This window comes from Giraffa tippelskirchi, chromosome 4 (genome assembly GCF_054371585.1).
Source record: "Giraffa tippelskirchi isolate mGirTip1 chromosome 4, T2T-mGirTip1v1.2.pri, whole genome shotgun sequence".
NCBI classification, from domain to species: domain Eukaryota; kingdom Metazoa; phylum Chordata; class Mammalia; order Artiodactyla; family Giraffidae; genus Giraffa; species Giraffa tippelskirchi.
In genome coordinates, this window is record NC_137278.1 from 94,887,207 (window position 1) to 94,900,848 (window position 13,642).

A 13,642-nucleotide genomic window follows, 5' to 3' on the forward strand; every position below is an offset into this window, starting at 1 on the left:
CCATTAGATGCAGGGGAGGAGGGCATCCACGTTCCAGCTGAGCCTGGCACACCCAGCGGCTGGTACAAGTTCTTAACAAACATCAGTTCCCTTCATCCACTCTACACTTTATCACTGAAGATGAAGTCTAGCATCTTTTTAATTCTAGTAGAACTTAAAAAAAAAAAAGTATCAGAAATAGTACAAAGCACCCTCTAGTTCTTTTGTGAAAGGCCCATGCTTATTTACTCTACACCAGGTGTCCACAATGGGGGTGACATCACCCTCTAAGGCTTCCCAGGTGGTGTAGCTGGCCAATGAAGGAGCCACAAGAGATGTGGGTTTGATCCCTGGGTTGGGAAGATTCCTTGGAGAAGGAAATGGCAGCCCACTCCAGTATTCTTGCCTGGAGAATCCCAGACATAGGAGCCTACAGTCCATGGGGTCACAAAGAGTTAGATACGACTGGGCATCTGAGCATTCCAATTGCCCTCCAAGGGGATGAAAAGTGGTTCCAAGAGGTGGACGGAGAAATCTACCACTTTTATGTATAAAGCACCAGGATACACACACAGTACACGAACAAATATGTGCAGACTATAGTTTCCATTAGTGTGATCAGAAAGAAAAATCTTATGAGTCTTCTCAGGGAGGTGATTGTGAAAACGAGGGCATCATCTGTTGGTAACACAGTGGGACTAAGTGGTTCTCAAAGTTACTCTCATATTTTTTAATTAAAAAAAAACAAAGCTTAATCAATCTCTAATTAACTTTCAGAGATTTTCTTCAAGGACTTGCCTTATACCATTATTAAAATAATAACAACAATGAAGAGGTACAACTTGTGACCTTCATCTACAGAAGGCTGAGGGAGACAATACAAATTAGGAAGCTGAAATCTAATATCAAAATCATTTAAATTAAGTTAGAAGTTACCGAGGATAAGAAAATGCCAGATAAGGAAATTCAGCATCCCACAAACTTGGCACATCAGTTTCTCTCTCAGGAGCTATGACAAACCTAGACAGGGTATTAAAAAAACAGAGGTATCACTTTCCCAACAAAGGTCTGTACAGTCAAAGCTATGATTTTTCCAGTAGTCATGTATGGATGTGAGAGCTGGACCATAAAGAAGGCTCAGCGCTGAAGGATGATGCTTTCGAACCTGTGGTATTGGAGAAGACTCTGGAGAGTCCCCTGGACTGCAAGGAGATCAACCAGACAATCCTAAAGGAAATCAACCTTGAATATTCACTGGGAGGACTGATGCTGAAGCTCCAACACTTTGGCCACCTGATGCGAAGAGATGACTTATTGGAAAAGACCCTGAAGCTGGGAAAGACTGAGGGCAAGAGGAGAAGAGGGCAACAGAGGATGAGATGGTTGGATGGCAACATCAACTCAATGGACATGATTCTGAGCAAACTCCAAGAGATGGTGAAGGCCGGGGAAGCCTGGTGTGCTGCAAAGGTCTCAAAGACTTGGGCACGACTCAGCGAATGAACAACAAGCTGAGAGAAAGAAGGTGGTTTGTTAAGGCAAGTAAAAACCAGAAGTTAAGGGGAAAAAAAGAATATTTGGAGGAGTGTGCACAGAGCTGTGTGAAGCTAAGAGCTGACTCTGATGCACTGACCGCTTCCCTGACAATGGGGATGGCCTATGGGAGTTGCACGTGGATGGGAAGAAGGAACCAGGACCAAGCTATAAGGCTACAGTACCTAAGTGTCTTCCAAACAACAGCAGAATGGAACAACAAGTCACAGTCCACAGCACTCTCTCCCCACCTCCCTTCTGTTCTCACACGTTCATCACACCGTACTCACCTCCAGCTGCAAACTGGGAAAGCTAGGAGGCCTCACAGGGCCTTGCTTGGTCTCTGGAATGAGCGTGTGCTCCCTCCTGCCAGAGTGTGACTGCCCCAGGAGCAAGAATTTGTCGTCTCCTCCATGGAACTGGCTCAAGACGATGCTCACAGTCCTGTTCCCCAGATTCGACTTATGTGGCTGACCATCAGGCCACTTCTTCTGGGGCACCTGGGTTAGTGGCTAGGCTTTACACAGCTTTAACTCTCCCATGCTCTCACTGTAGGAGCATGGTGCCAAAAGGAGAGAGGGCACCCACCAAATCCTGCCAACCAGCACCCTGCACCCCAGCGACCACTGGGCTCAGTATCCTCCCAACCTCCAAGTGTCTCATCACCAACACTCGGATCGTCAGGACTGAAAAAAAGTCTGCTCTGGCTGAATCTACACTCTATATCCACCCATCCTTTAAGGTCAGGATCATATCAGCTCTCCCAACAGCCTACTGAGAAGCCAGCGTCGGAAATTGTTAATACTTTTAAAGGTTCCATAAGTTGAGAATCAAGAGATCTGGGCTCTAGTCCCTGCCACCTAACTAGCCATGTGCTCCTGAGCATGAAGGTCAGTGTCTCCGAGCTGGAATCCTTCATTTGCAGGTCTGAGAGGGTCTCTTTTCTCCTAAGGGTTTTTGAACTTGAGGGTGCCTCGAATTCCCTGGAGGGCTTGTTAAAACCCTGACTGCTGGGCCCCAATCCAGCACTTCCGCTGCAAGAGTCTGGGGTAGAGCCTGAGACACTGCGTTTCTAACAAATTTCCAGGTGTGCTGCTGGGAGAGAATACACCACTTTAACCCCATCTGACGCCAGGAAGGCATGGTGAAGGAAGGACCACGGGACCATGGGACCACTCTGGCCAGAAGACTGGACTGGGCGAGGTGATGAGCGGCAGGGAGACACCCCCCGCCCCAGACAGGGCACCATTTCAACTCTCTTCGACATAAAGCACTACATACTGTTTACCTCTGTTTTCTCCACATCATCACAAGACGATAGACCTCCTGTGCCCAAAACAATTATTACACACACATAAGGGCACGGAATTGCACAGCAGTATTTGGGCATAATGTGGTTCACCATCCAGACAAGCTGGCCTAAGCTTTCTAAAACTGCTTTTTGAAATATACGCCTTTTTATATAGTTTTGACTTGCAAACCATGTAAATGATTCACACATTCGAAAATTAAATCAGGAGAAAAAGGAAACCCTATGAATGAATTAAAATAGAAAGTGAAGCTAGCAGCTACACATCCAACTGATAAACCCCACAAGGAGATGAGTATTCCTAGTAACTTCTGAATATAGCACTCTGCAAATCCTTGACAGATAAAAGCCTAAGGACAAAAACAGCTTCAAATAAAACTCTACTCTGTGTTCACTGATAGGTGGTAACATCGGTGTTGTAATTCTGAAATGATTTTATGTTTACTGAAAGTGAAAGTCCCTCATCATGTCCAACTCTTTGTGACCCCACAGACAGGAAACCAGGCTCCTCTGTCTGTGGAAGTCTCTAGGCAAGAATACTGAAGTAGGTTGCCATTCTCTTCTCCAGCGGATCTATGTTTACTGGAGGATAAATTAAATAAGTAAATGTAGTATTTTATTAGGAACTAAGAGTTTTCAGTCGAGGCAAAAAGAAAAATATAAAATACACAAGATTTTAGAAATTAAAGAAAAAATGATTCTGAAAAATATATTCCCAATCTCTATCTACTGAGAAGGTCTAGAAGCAAAAAGGGCTTTCCTGGTGGCTCAGACGGGAAGGAATCCGCCTACAATGCAGGAGAACCATGTTAGATCCCTGGGTCAAGAAAATCCCTTGGAGAAGGGAATGGCAGCCCACACCAGTACTCCTGCCTGGAGAATCCCATGGACAGAGGAGCTGGGCAGGCTACAGTCCACAAGGTCTCAGAGTCGAACACACCTGAGAGCAGACACAATGGGACACACGGAGAGGAGCAGAAAGCCTCTGCAGCAGTACGCTCACTCAGCGTACAGATCCTTGTTTCTGAGTGCATTTCCCACTGAAAGGAACCAAGGCTCCTCAGACGAAGGGATTCGCATTCTGGACTATGAGCCTCAAATACCTACTTGTCCCAAAAGACAAGGAAATATTCAAAAACTAATGGGGCCATGTCAAGGGGCTGCAGAGGGCAGTCTTTAAAGAGCTCCCCTGGCTAGATATGGCATAGGTTCATTAGATAATAATCATGGCAGCTGTAACTAATGGGTACACATTGAAGAAATATTAATAAAACTGCCTATGTCCATAGCAATATCTAGAAGAAAGAAGACAAGAAAGGGTGGGGGTAGGTAAGAAAGAAAACTCATCTTTACAGACTGATGCATGCTAAGAAGCCTGGAAGATAGAATCTGAAAATCAACACTTTGCTGTCATAACTATTAACACAGTATCTACCTGTAGATTACTTCCATGGACTGTAGCCAACAGCATGGGGAACTCTGCAGTCACCTCTTCCATCAAAAGGGCTTCACTAACACTGGGACAATCGGATGCACGTGCCCGCTGAGGTCACGCCACAGGAAGATCCCATACCACCAATGTGTTCTCACCAAAAACACTTACTCTGCATCTAATCAAGCCTTGATCTAATTCCAGTTTATAGGAAAGATAGGAAGAGGAACAAGTTAAAGCACAACATGAGGAAACTATCAGAAATCCACAATGGGGCTACTTTACCAAACAATTGGCTGGGTTCTTCCAAAAGTCAATTTCTCAAAAAAAAAAAAAAAAAAAAGTAGGAGGGACAGGGACAGTTTAGAAGAACTGATCTAGATTAAAAGTGACTTAAGAGATAAGCTAACCAGTGTTCGTGTGTGTGTGTAAACACCATATCTTCTTTATCCATTCATCTACCAATGGATACACACACACACACACACATTGGAATATTACTTGACCATAAAAAAGAATGAAATAATACCATTGCCAGCAACATGGATGGACCTAGAGATTATCATACAAAGTGAAATAAGTCAGACAGAGAAAGACAAGTATCATATGACTCATAGGCAAAATCTTTTTTTAAAAAATGATACAAATGAACTTATTTACAAAACAGACTCAGAGACACAGAAAACAAATAGTTACCAAAGAAGACTGAGGGGGATGATAAAGTAGATGGTGGGGAGTGACCTAAACATACTACAATACATAAAACAGCTAAACAACAAAGACTTACTGTATAGCACAGGGAACTATACTCAGTATTCTATAATAACCTATAATGGAAAAGAATCTGAAAAAGAATATGTATGTATGTATAACTTAACCACGTTACTGTACACCTGAAATTAATACAACATTGTGAGTTAACTATACTTCATTTTTTAAAAAGATATTTGAAAAAGAGAGATAAGATAACCAAATGTAATGCACAAACCTCCACTGGACTGTTATTGGAAAAAAATGGTTATAAAAACGTCCTTGGCATAACTGAGTATATTTGAAATAGACCACATTAGGTGACAACCTGAAATGATTCATCCTCTCAAGTGGTATTTTGATCATGGCTGTACTTTAAGAGAAGTGTGCTCAAGTATTTACAAGCGTCGCATCTTGGTATCACAATACAGACATACCACACACACAAATGAAATGCCAAAAGCTGCTGAATTCAGCAAAGGGTAGAGAGTGTTCTTTTTCTGAACAGTGCTGTAATTATGAACATTTTCATAATAAAGAGTTGGTTGCATATTATTTAAATAAAAACATAAATTTCACTTCTTAGAAACAAATCCTGAAGAACTTAGGGACCCCAAGTTGAGAATTACTGATCTAGATAATTATTTTGTTTGTTTACCTTCCAGAGTGTTAAATAAAACAAGAGGTACCTCAACTGCAAGAAACAAACTATCAGGCTCTTGTGTGTAATAGGAATAACGCGAGTGTGACATTAAGACACAAGGACTGAGGCCGGGCAGTGACTGGAGGGTGGGGGGTGGGGGGTGGGGAGTGGAGGCTGCAGTGAGCCTCCCAGGGCTCAGACTTTTCTTGCTGCCGCCTTTAGGATTGTAACCAGAGAGCTGATGTATTTTAAAATATGAAAGAAGACAACTAAAATTGTAAATACTTTGTAAACATAATCATTTGTGCTTAAATAGTAGGGTTTTAAGGGAGCTTCCCAGGTGGCGCTAGTGGTAAAGAACTCTCCTGCCAATACAGGAGATGCAGGCTCGATCCCTGGGTAGGGAAGATCCCCTGGAGGAAGGCATGGAAGCCCACTCCAGTGTTCTGTAGCCGGGCGGGCTACAGTCCATGGGGTCACACGGAGTCGGAGACGCCTGAGCGACTAAGCACACAGCACAGGGAGCTAAGATTCCACACGTGACTTAGCATGGCACGTGGGGTTTTAAAGGGCAATGATTTCCCACTAAACAAAAGGTATAAAAAATTGACATGTATAAAGACAAAAGGATTGAAATGAAGGGGCTATCAAGAATCCAAACAACCAATTCAAGTAACCCTCAAAATTTATCACACCACACACACACACACCTGTCACAATGGGGAATTCCGAATAAGCTCTGTGGACTGGATCAGTGCCGAAACCCCATGGCTCACCTTGGATCTAAGACATACAGGCAGACACACATGCTATAATCTAACACCGGAGTCCAGGTCAGTTCTATGGCAGGACTTTAGTTGTGACACTGTACTACAGTTACGCAAGATGTTACCCTTGGGGAAAACTGGGTGCAAGATACGTGGGACCTCCTTGAACATTTTTCTGCAAATTCTTATGAATCTGTAATTATCACAAAAGTTATGCATTGTAGATCTCACGGCCTGGTCTTGTCCTGTTTGAACATGCCCTTCAAAACCTCTCTACCACCAATCAGATACATGACATGCTTTCTTTAAAAAGAACTCTTTCAAATCCTAAATAAAAGTGATTCTTAAAAAAAAAAAAAAAAAGAGTTCGAGCTAGAGAAGATACATAAAGATGTGTGTGCATCTCCAGCAAACAGAGGGCTCCCTCCCAGACCCCTTGGCCTCCCAGAAAGCACCAGGGCAAAATGGGAACGCTCGATCTGCTCTGTTTTCCAGGGTCACACAAGCAAGTGAAGCAGGTGGAGCAGACTCAGCCAGCCAGCCCGGAGTGGTTCATTCAGGGCTGAGGACAGCTGACAGCTGGGGACAGAACCACCCCCGCCAACCCCCTCCCCACACCTGCTGCTCCTCTGGCCCTTAGAGAGCCTGAGCAGCAACCAGGAGCCTAACAACTGCCTCTCAATGTCACTCAAGGAACAGGCTTGACAGGCAGGACCAGTCTGGGATTCTTCCTAAGGATCAGAATCCACAACCTTTTTGCTCCCGAGATGAGACAGAGTAGACTCAGAAATCAGGAAGGATCCTGGTCTCGACCACAGAACCCTCTCCCACAGCCCCTCCTACTGGAGCTGAAAGCAGAAATACCAGCTGCAAATCCTCCCTCCTGCTGCCAAAGCTTGGCAAAAAGGGCAGAGAGGCAGGCCCTTGGAAGGGAAGGTTTGGGGGACATGTTCCCCAGGACGCCGACTGCACCAGCTCTCCACCCATCATACTTGCTCACAGGCCAGAGGTCACTCTGGAGAGAGGTCACTGCATGAACACAGCACACGAGAAACGTGACTGAGAGGCCAACACGGTAAACAGCTGATTGGGCTTTTGTCTGTTCTAAAGACTCACCATCTGGTTTTCATTTCACCTGAATACATGGGTTTTGCGTAATTATTATTAAAGGAGTCTTGAAAATGCATTTGTCCAATGCTGCCTGATTTTTTCAGGCAAGGAAATACCTTTTTTATGTGCTGTGCTATGCTAAGTGGCTTCAGTCGTGTCTGACTCTTTGCAACCCTATGGACTGTAGCCCGCCAGTCTCCTTTGCCCATGGGATTTCCCAGGCAAGAATACTGGAGTGGGTTGCCATGCCCTCCTCCAGGAGATCTTCCTGACCCAGGGACTGAACCCATGTCTCTTGCATCTCCTGCATTGGCAGGCGGGTTCCTTACCACTAGCACCACCTGGGAAGGCCCTACCTTTCGCATGCAACTCACCCCAAGTGTTTGGTACACACACAGGTCCGTGTTTTAGAGCCATGCTCAGAGAGATGCTGGTGAGGAGATGCACAAGGGCACCAACGATGATGACTGCTAAATGGGGGAAGAAGGGGCATTTACTGTACCTTTTACTTTCCTGTATTTTACACTTTAAAACAAACAGATCAACAACAACAACTGCTCATTGCACAGAAACAATGTACAGTGTGCACTGCAGGGAGGAAGAGGCTGTCCACAGAGCAGACAAGTTCACTACAATGCTCCTGGAGATGCCAGCCAGGGCAGCGTGGGCTGAAGCCAAAGAAGAACCTCAACTCTCAGGGGAGTTGGCAGATGCCTCATAGAATTTCCAGAGATGATGTTTAAAATGGTACCCAGAGTCTGCCCATAACCAAGTCAGGAAGGGCACTGGTAAATGTCAGAGGTTGGAGATGCACCACCAGGCAGCATGAATAGCCTGGAGGGAAGGGGCCCCACTGGTCTGTTCAGGGGGCACATCATCAGTAACCCGCTGTGCCATTTCAATCACAGGAAGTCAGAATCTGCAGCTCCTTCACCACTCTGTGATCTTAAAATTAACATTTAACTGGAAAAGAATCCAATGAGATCACTAGAACACAACAGAAATCACCTATGAGGTTACAAGAATGTTCTGGCCAGCCAAACAATGGTACTTTTTTATTATAAAAAAAATTGACAGTGGGATTTCCTGGGCTGTTCAGAGGTTAAGACTCTGCACTTCCAATGCAAGGGTCATGGGTTCGATCCCTGGTTGGGGAACTAAGATCCCAAGTGCTGCAAGGTGCAGCCAAAAAAATTAGAGAGAGAAGAGAGCAGTCACTGCATCAAATATCACATCTTCAAATACTTATATAAAGTTCTCCCAGTTGCCTGGTGGTTGGTCCAGAGATGACATTTTCTCATTCTCACTTAAGCAATCCACATGCTGGCAATGAGCGTTACTAGAGACGGAGGGGAGAAGACAAGAGAGAAGGAGACCTTCCAGGTGATCAACTGCACACCTGGGGCCAGTTTAGCTATCTTCTCCCTCAACGGGTCCCACACTTGGGGAGACTACAGCTTAATTTAGACATCCCAAATCCCCATGGTTTCTGGTTAGCTCACTCTAGAATCTGTGATCTATGATGTAAACCTCACTCATAATTCTCTCTCTCTCTGAACGTCGCTCAGTCGTGTCTGACTCTTTGCAACCGCATGGACTAAAGACCTCCAGGCTTCTCTGTCTGTGGAATTCTCCAGGCAAGAATACTGGAGTGGGCTGCCATTCCCTTCTCCTTCCTAACTTAGAGAACGAACCCGGGTCTCCTGCATCTGCATTGCAGGCAGACTCTTTACCATCTGAGCCACCAGAGAAGCCCCTATTCATAATTAAGCAAGTTAAAAGCAATCACGAGAGGATAAAGTTTCATATGAAAATTTAAAAGAAGATGGATTTGGTTCATTATACCCCGTGGTTACTTTTTTAAATTGAATGTGGACTCATGCCTATGTGCACACGATCACACACGGGCACACATGGGCAGATACACACTTACCTTTCATTGGAGTTCACTTCTCCTCATTCCCATCCAAAGCTACACAGTAAAATCCTCATGTGGCCATTTTGAGAACTATTTTTTGCTACTAAATTTTGCCAACAATCTGCTCAGCATTCTAGCAGATGTTTCTGTTTGCAAACCTCTGGGAACTTGGCTGGATCTGTTTTCTTTCCCCCACGTCAAAAATAAAAGGAATGGCCCAAATGTGGCCCAATACCCCAGAGAACCTCTTCCCCACCCGCCCCTTCAATCTCCCTACTCATATGACCTCTGTGATGACTTCTCAAATCTTTTCCATTAGAGAAGATGTTTCCAATTATGGTCCATTATGCTGCCAAGGATGACATCATTCCGACGTGCTTTTTTTTTTTCCCTTAAGAAAATGCTACTGATTCTTAGTTACTTGGGACCCATCTGCAATAACTTAAGCCAGCTCGTCTGCTGAGCCTTCTGAACCCACAGTGTCACATGAGGGTAATTTGCTCAAGATCGACTCTCCAAACAGAACAACTCCTCTTCAATAGGGGGAGGCTGAAGAGGGATGGGAGGATCCTTGTTTTTTATCTAAGGATTTCTTTGAAAACATCTGTGACCCAACCTTACCTCGGTAACATCCATAACTTTGATGGCTGCCAGCTGACCTGTTTTAACATGTCGACCCTGAAAAACAGAAAAAAAAGAAAGATAATTGGCACAAACGCTCTGCACCATGATGAGAACAGAAGAGCTGAAGTTTCGACAAATCACCTTTTCTGAGCTTTTTCCCCCAAAACTGATGATGACAGAGTCCGAGGCGCTCCCAACAGAACCATATGGTTCTATTGGTTTGTAAGACTTCGTGAACCACAGTGAAAGAACCAAACAAGCAGCATAACAAACAAGTTTTGATAAAAAATCAATTCCCTCCTTCTTTCCTGGGTTTCATTTATATATCATTACCTCTCAATCAGAACATCTTAAACCTTTTCTTCCATACCTCAGGTTGATCAGTCTTTTCTTCACAACATTCCACATGAAGTAAATAACCAAAAAAGTCTAGATATCATATTGCCACCTGGGAAGCCCAGATATTATATTATTTACCATCAAAAATGGATAACAGTCATCTTCTGCCGATGCACCCCCAATAGCACTTGATTTTCCAAGAGTTTACTGAGTCTTCCCACTTTCCTGTGGTCCCAATGCAGGGAGGCTGCAGCATGGTTGCTCAGAATGAAAGGGGGGGGGTGCATGCAGAGATGGGATGCAGCGAGAGCACTGCCTTACAGCTGTGTCATAATTCCTGGCCCAGGACATACACATTTGTTACTCATGTGTATCATGAGCATCTCAGACAAGCTGGATGCTGCTCTCCCATCCCCTCCCCTGATGAGGAGCTTCCTCGCCATTGGTTCTCCTCTGCATTCCTCTTGGCAGCGCTCTGCGAGAATCTCCCCAGCCAGCAACAATGCACTGCCCTGACGCCATGAGCGCCCTCTCCTCAAGGGCTTTGCAGAAAACGGTCCTTCTGCCGCAAATGTAAAACAGAAGGCACGTCCCCCGAGTTTCCAAGAGGCTGCCTCACTATGGCCTCGTGATGGAAAGAGTTATGAACTTTAGAACTTGAAACCTGAGAGGGGAAGCTCTCCATTTATTCTGGAAAGCTTGGGCAGGGACTCAAACTCCAACTTGGACAAAACAACTCCATGAAAATGACATTACTGAGTCTCAGCTCTCTGCGATCACGGCAGGATGGGGACGAGCAGTCCCTCTCTGAGCAGGGCTGGGGACAGCCTGGACGCAGGATAGCCAGACACACGGAGCCCACAGGCCCGGAGCCTCCTTCCAACCTCCCCCTCCTGCAGACCCCGCATCTCACCCGCAACCTGAGCCACTGTCAGACGTCTGTAGAAGCCCCACCTCTGCAGTGGCATGGGGTGGGGAGGGAAGAGCACTCCACATGGGCCAGTCCCAGGAGCCCTGCTTCCAGCCTTGTCACCCAATTCCACTGCCAGTCTCTGAGTGCCCATTGAGCCACCAGCCTCATGCTCCCATCACATCCTCCTGCATCCAGCACAGCACAAGGAACAGGCTGCCACAGCTGTTTGTGTTAGTCGCTCAGTCATGTCCGACTCTTTGCGACCCCATGGACTCTAGCCTGCCAGGCTCCTCTGTCCATGGGATTTCCCAGGCAAGAATACTGGAGAGGGTTGCCATTTACTTCTCCAGGGATTCTCCCGACCCAGGGATTGACCCTGGGTGTCCTGCATTGCAGGCAGGTTCTTTATCATCTGAGCCACCAGGGGACACAGCTGGGTGGCCCACCATCCCAGCCCCACACTGCATGCGATGTGACCTGAGGGGCTGTCACCCCCTTGGAGGTAGACGGTGGACCCTGACAGTGTGTCAGGAAACTGGGCTTAATGGCCATGGTTTACTACCTGTCCATACACCATTCAGCGTCTGGTGATGTATCCACCTTTGACTCTCACCCGAGGGTCCCGGACTCTGAAAGCTCAGCCCCTCCGGAGCGTGGTGCCCACAGCTGTGAGACACAGAGCCAGTGACCCTCTCTGGTTGCAGGACAGAGCGCCCGGCATGGGCACCACGGCCGTGCCCACAGAGACCGCCTCCTCCGTCGGCAGTGGCAGTGCGGCCCGCGTCATGGGGGTGCCACGGGAAAAAGCAGCCCTGTGCACAGGGTCAAGGGCAGCCCTGGTGACCAAGTGTAGCTGGACCTTGTCTGCCACTCCAGTGACAGAGGGTGAAGTCACCAGCAGACACTCAGCAGCCAGGTGACCAGGACCGTGGCCACACAATCCTGGAGCCAAGTCATAATCTCTGAGAATCCAAGAAGAAAGAGGAGAACTTAAGAGGACAGATAACTCTCCAGGCCTTTCCATGTAAGGGACACCAAGATCAGCTCCTCCTCACCAGGGTGGCCCTCAAGCCTGTTATTCTTCCTGCAAGGGTGTGCTCAGCTGGTCAGTCGTGTCCGACTCTTTGGGACCCCATGGACTGTAGCCCACCAAGCTTCTCTGTCCATGGGATTCTCCAGGCAAGAATACTGGAGTGGGTCGCCATGCCCTTCATTCTCCAGGGATCTTCCTGACCCAGGGATCGAACCCGGGTCTCCTGCACTGTAGGTTGATTCTTCACCCACTGAGCCACCGGGGAACACCTTCCTGCAGTGTAGTTGCTTCCACATAACTGGCAACGCACAAGCCAAAAATAAAAGCTGGCTTTCAATCCCGGGCCTCTTCTCTCCCATGAGAAATCAGGAAAAGATGATGAAAGAACACTCCACAGGAACCCTCTCTGGAATGTGAAGGCGAGTGTGAGCAAACTTCAAGCCCCTCACTCACAGATTTTGGAAACTAATGTGTTCTTGTTGGTTCCTTCTTTTATCTCACAAATTTTCTTTCAAAAAATATTGGAGATCAGAATGTTTTTGCTTTCTGTTGAGTTTAATTTGAGACAACTTTCAGATTAACTGCCTGAAACTGACCTTCTATTTGCTTAAGAGCAAAGCCCATCATCAGGCTTCCCTAGTGGCTCAGACGGTAAAGAATCTGCCTGCAATGCAGGAGACCTGAGTTCAATCCCTGGGTTGAGAAGATCCCCTGGAGGGGGAACTGGCAACCCACTCCAGTATTCTTGCCTAGAGAATCCCATGGATAGAAGAGCCTGGTGGGCTACAGGCTGACAAAGGAGTCAGACACGACTAGAGCATGAAAAGCCCATCAACACCAACCTAAGCAAGCAGAGGGCGGCGGCCTGCTCTTAACAAGTGGCCAGAACATGAGCTGCACACTGAGGGGACAGCCCACCACCCCTGTGCAGGGAGGTGGTGGGGAAGTGAGGGGGGAGGTGGCAGTGGCTGGTGCTGAGAGGGCTGCAAAACAGTCCACAAGGAGCATTATGTAGTGACAGAGAAACACTGCAGTCTGTAGCAGAAACACTTAGCAAACAGGACAGGGTGAAGCGAAGGGCTCTGGGTCACCCTGGGTGACACGAAGCACCTTTAAAGGTGCAGTCAGATGGGAAACACTGTGGGGCCAGTGGTGGAGACCCCTGTGGAGACCGCGAGGACTGCCTAGTGAGCCTGAAGATTTCAGCGGGCAGGAGGGGTCCCCTTGAGATATGAGCTGCAGACCATCCTCACCAAATCCCAGAAAGGAACACATGCGCAAGTGTCACCAGA

The 13,642-nt window shown here is 46.7% G+C and overlaps 1 protein-coding gene across 50 annotated transcripts in view; it reads right to left on the bottom strand.

Annotated features, from left to right (window-relative positions):
- Positions 1-13,642, bottom strand: part of MAP4K4 (mitogen-activated protein kinase kinase kinase kinase 4) — a 151,394-nt gene that overhangs the window by 66,942 nt on the left and 70,810 nt on the right. For all 50 annotated transcript variants that reach the window (XM_081596886.1, XM_081596912.1, XM_081596913.1 and 47 more), the window contains exon 3: positions 10,063-10,119. In XM_081596886.1, coding sequence (XP_081453012.1) covers positions 10,063-10,119 — 57 coding nt within the window. The remainder of the gene's footprint in view (positions 1-10,062; positions 10,120-13,642) is intronic.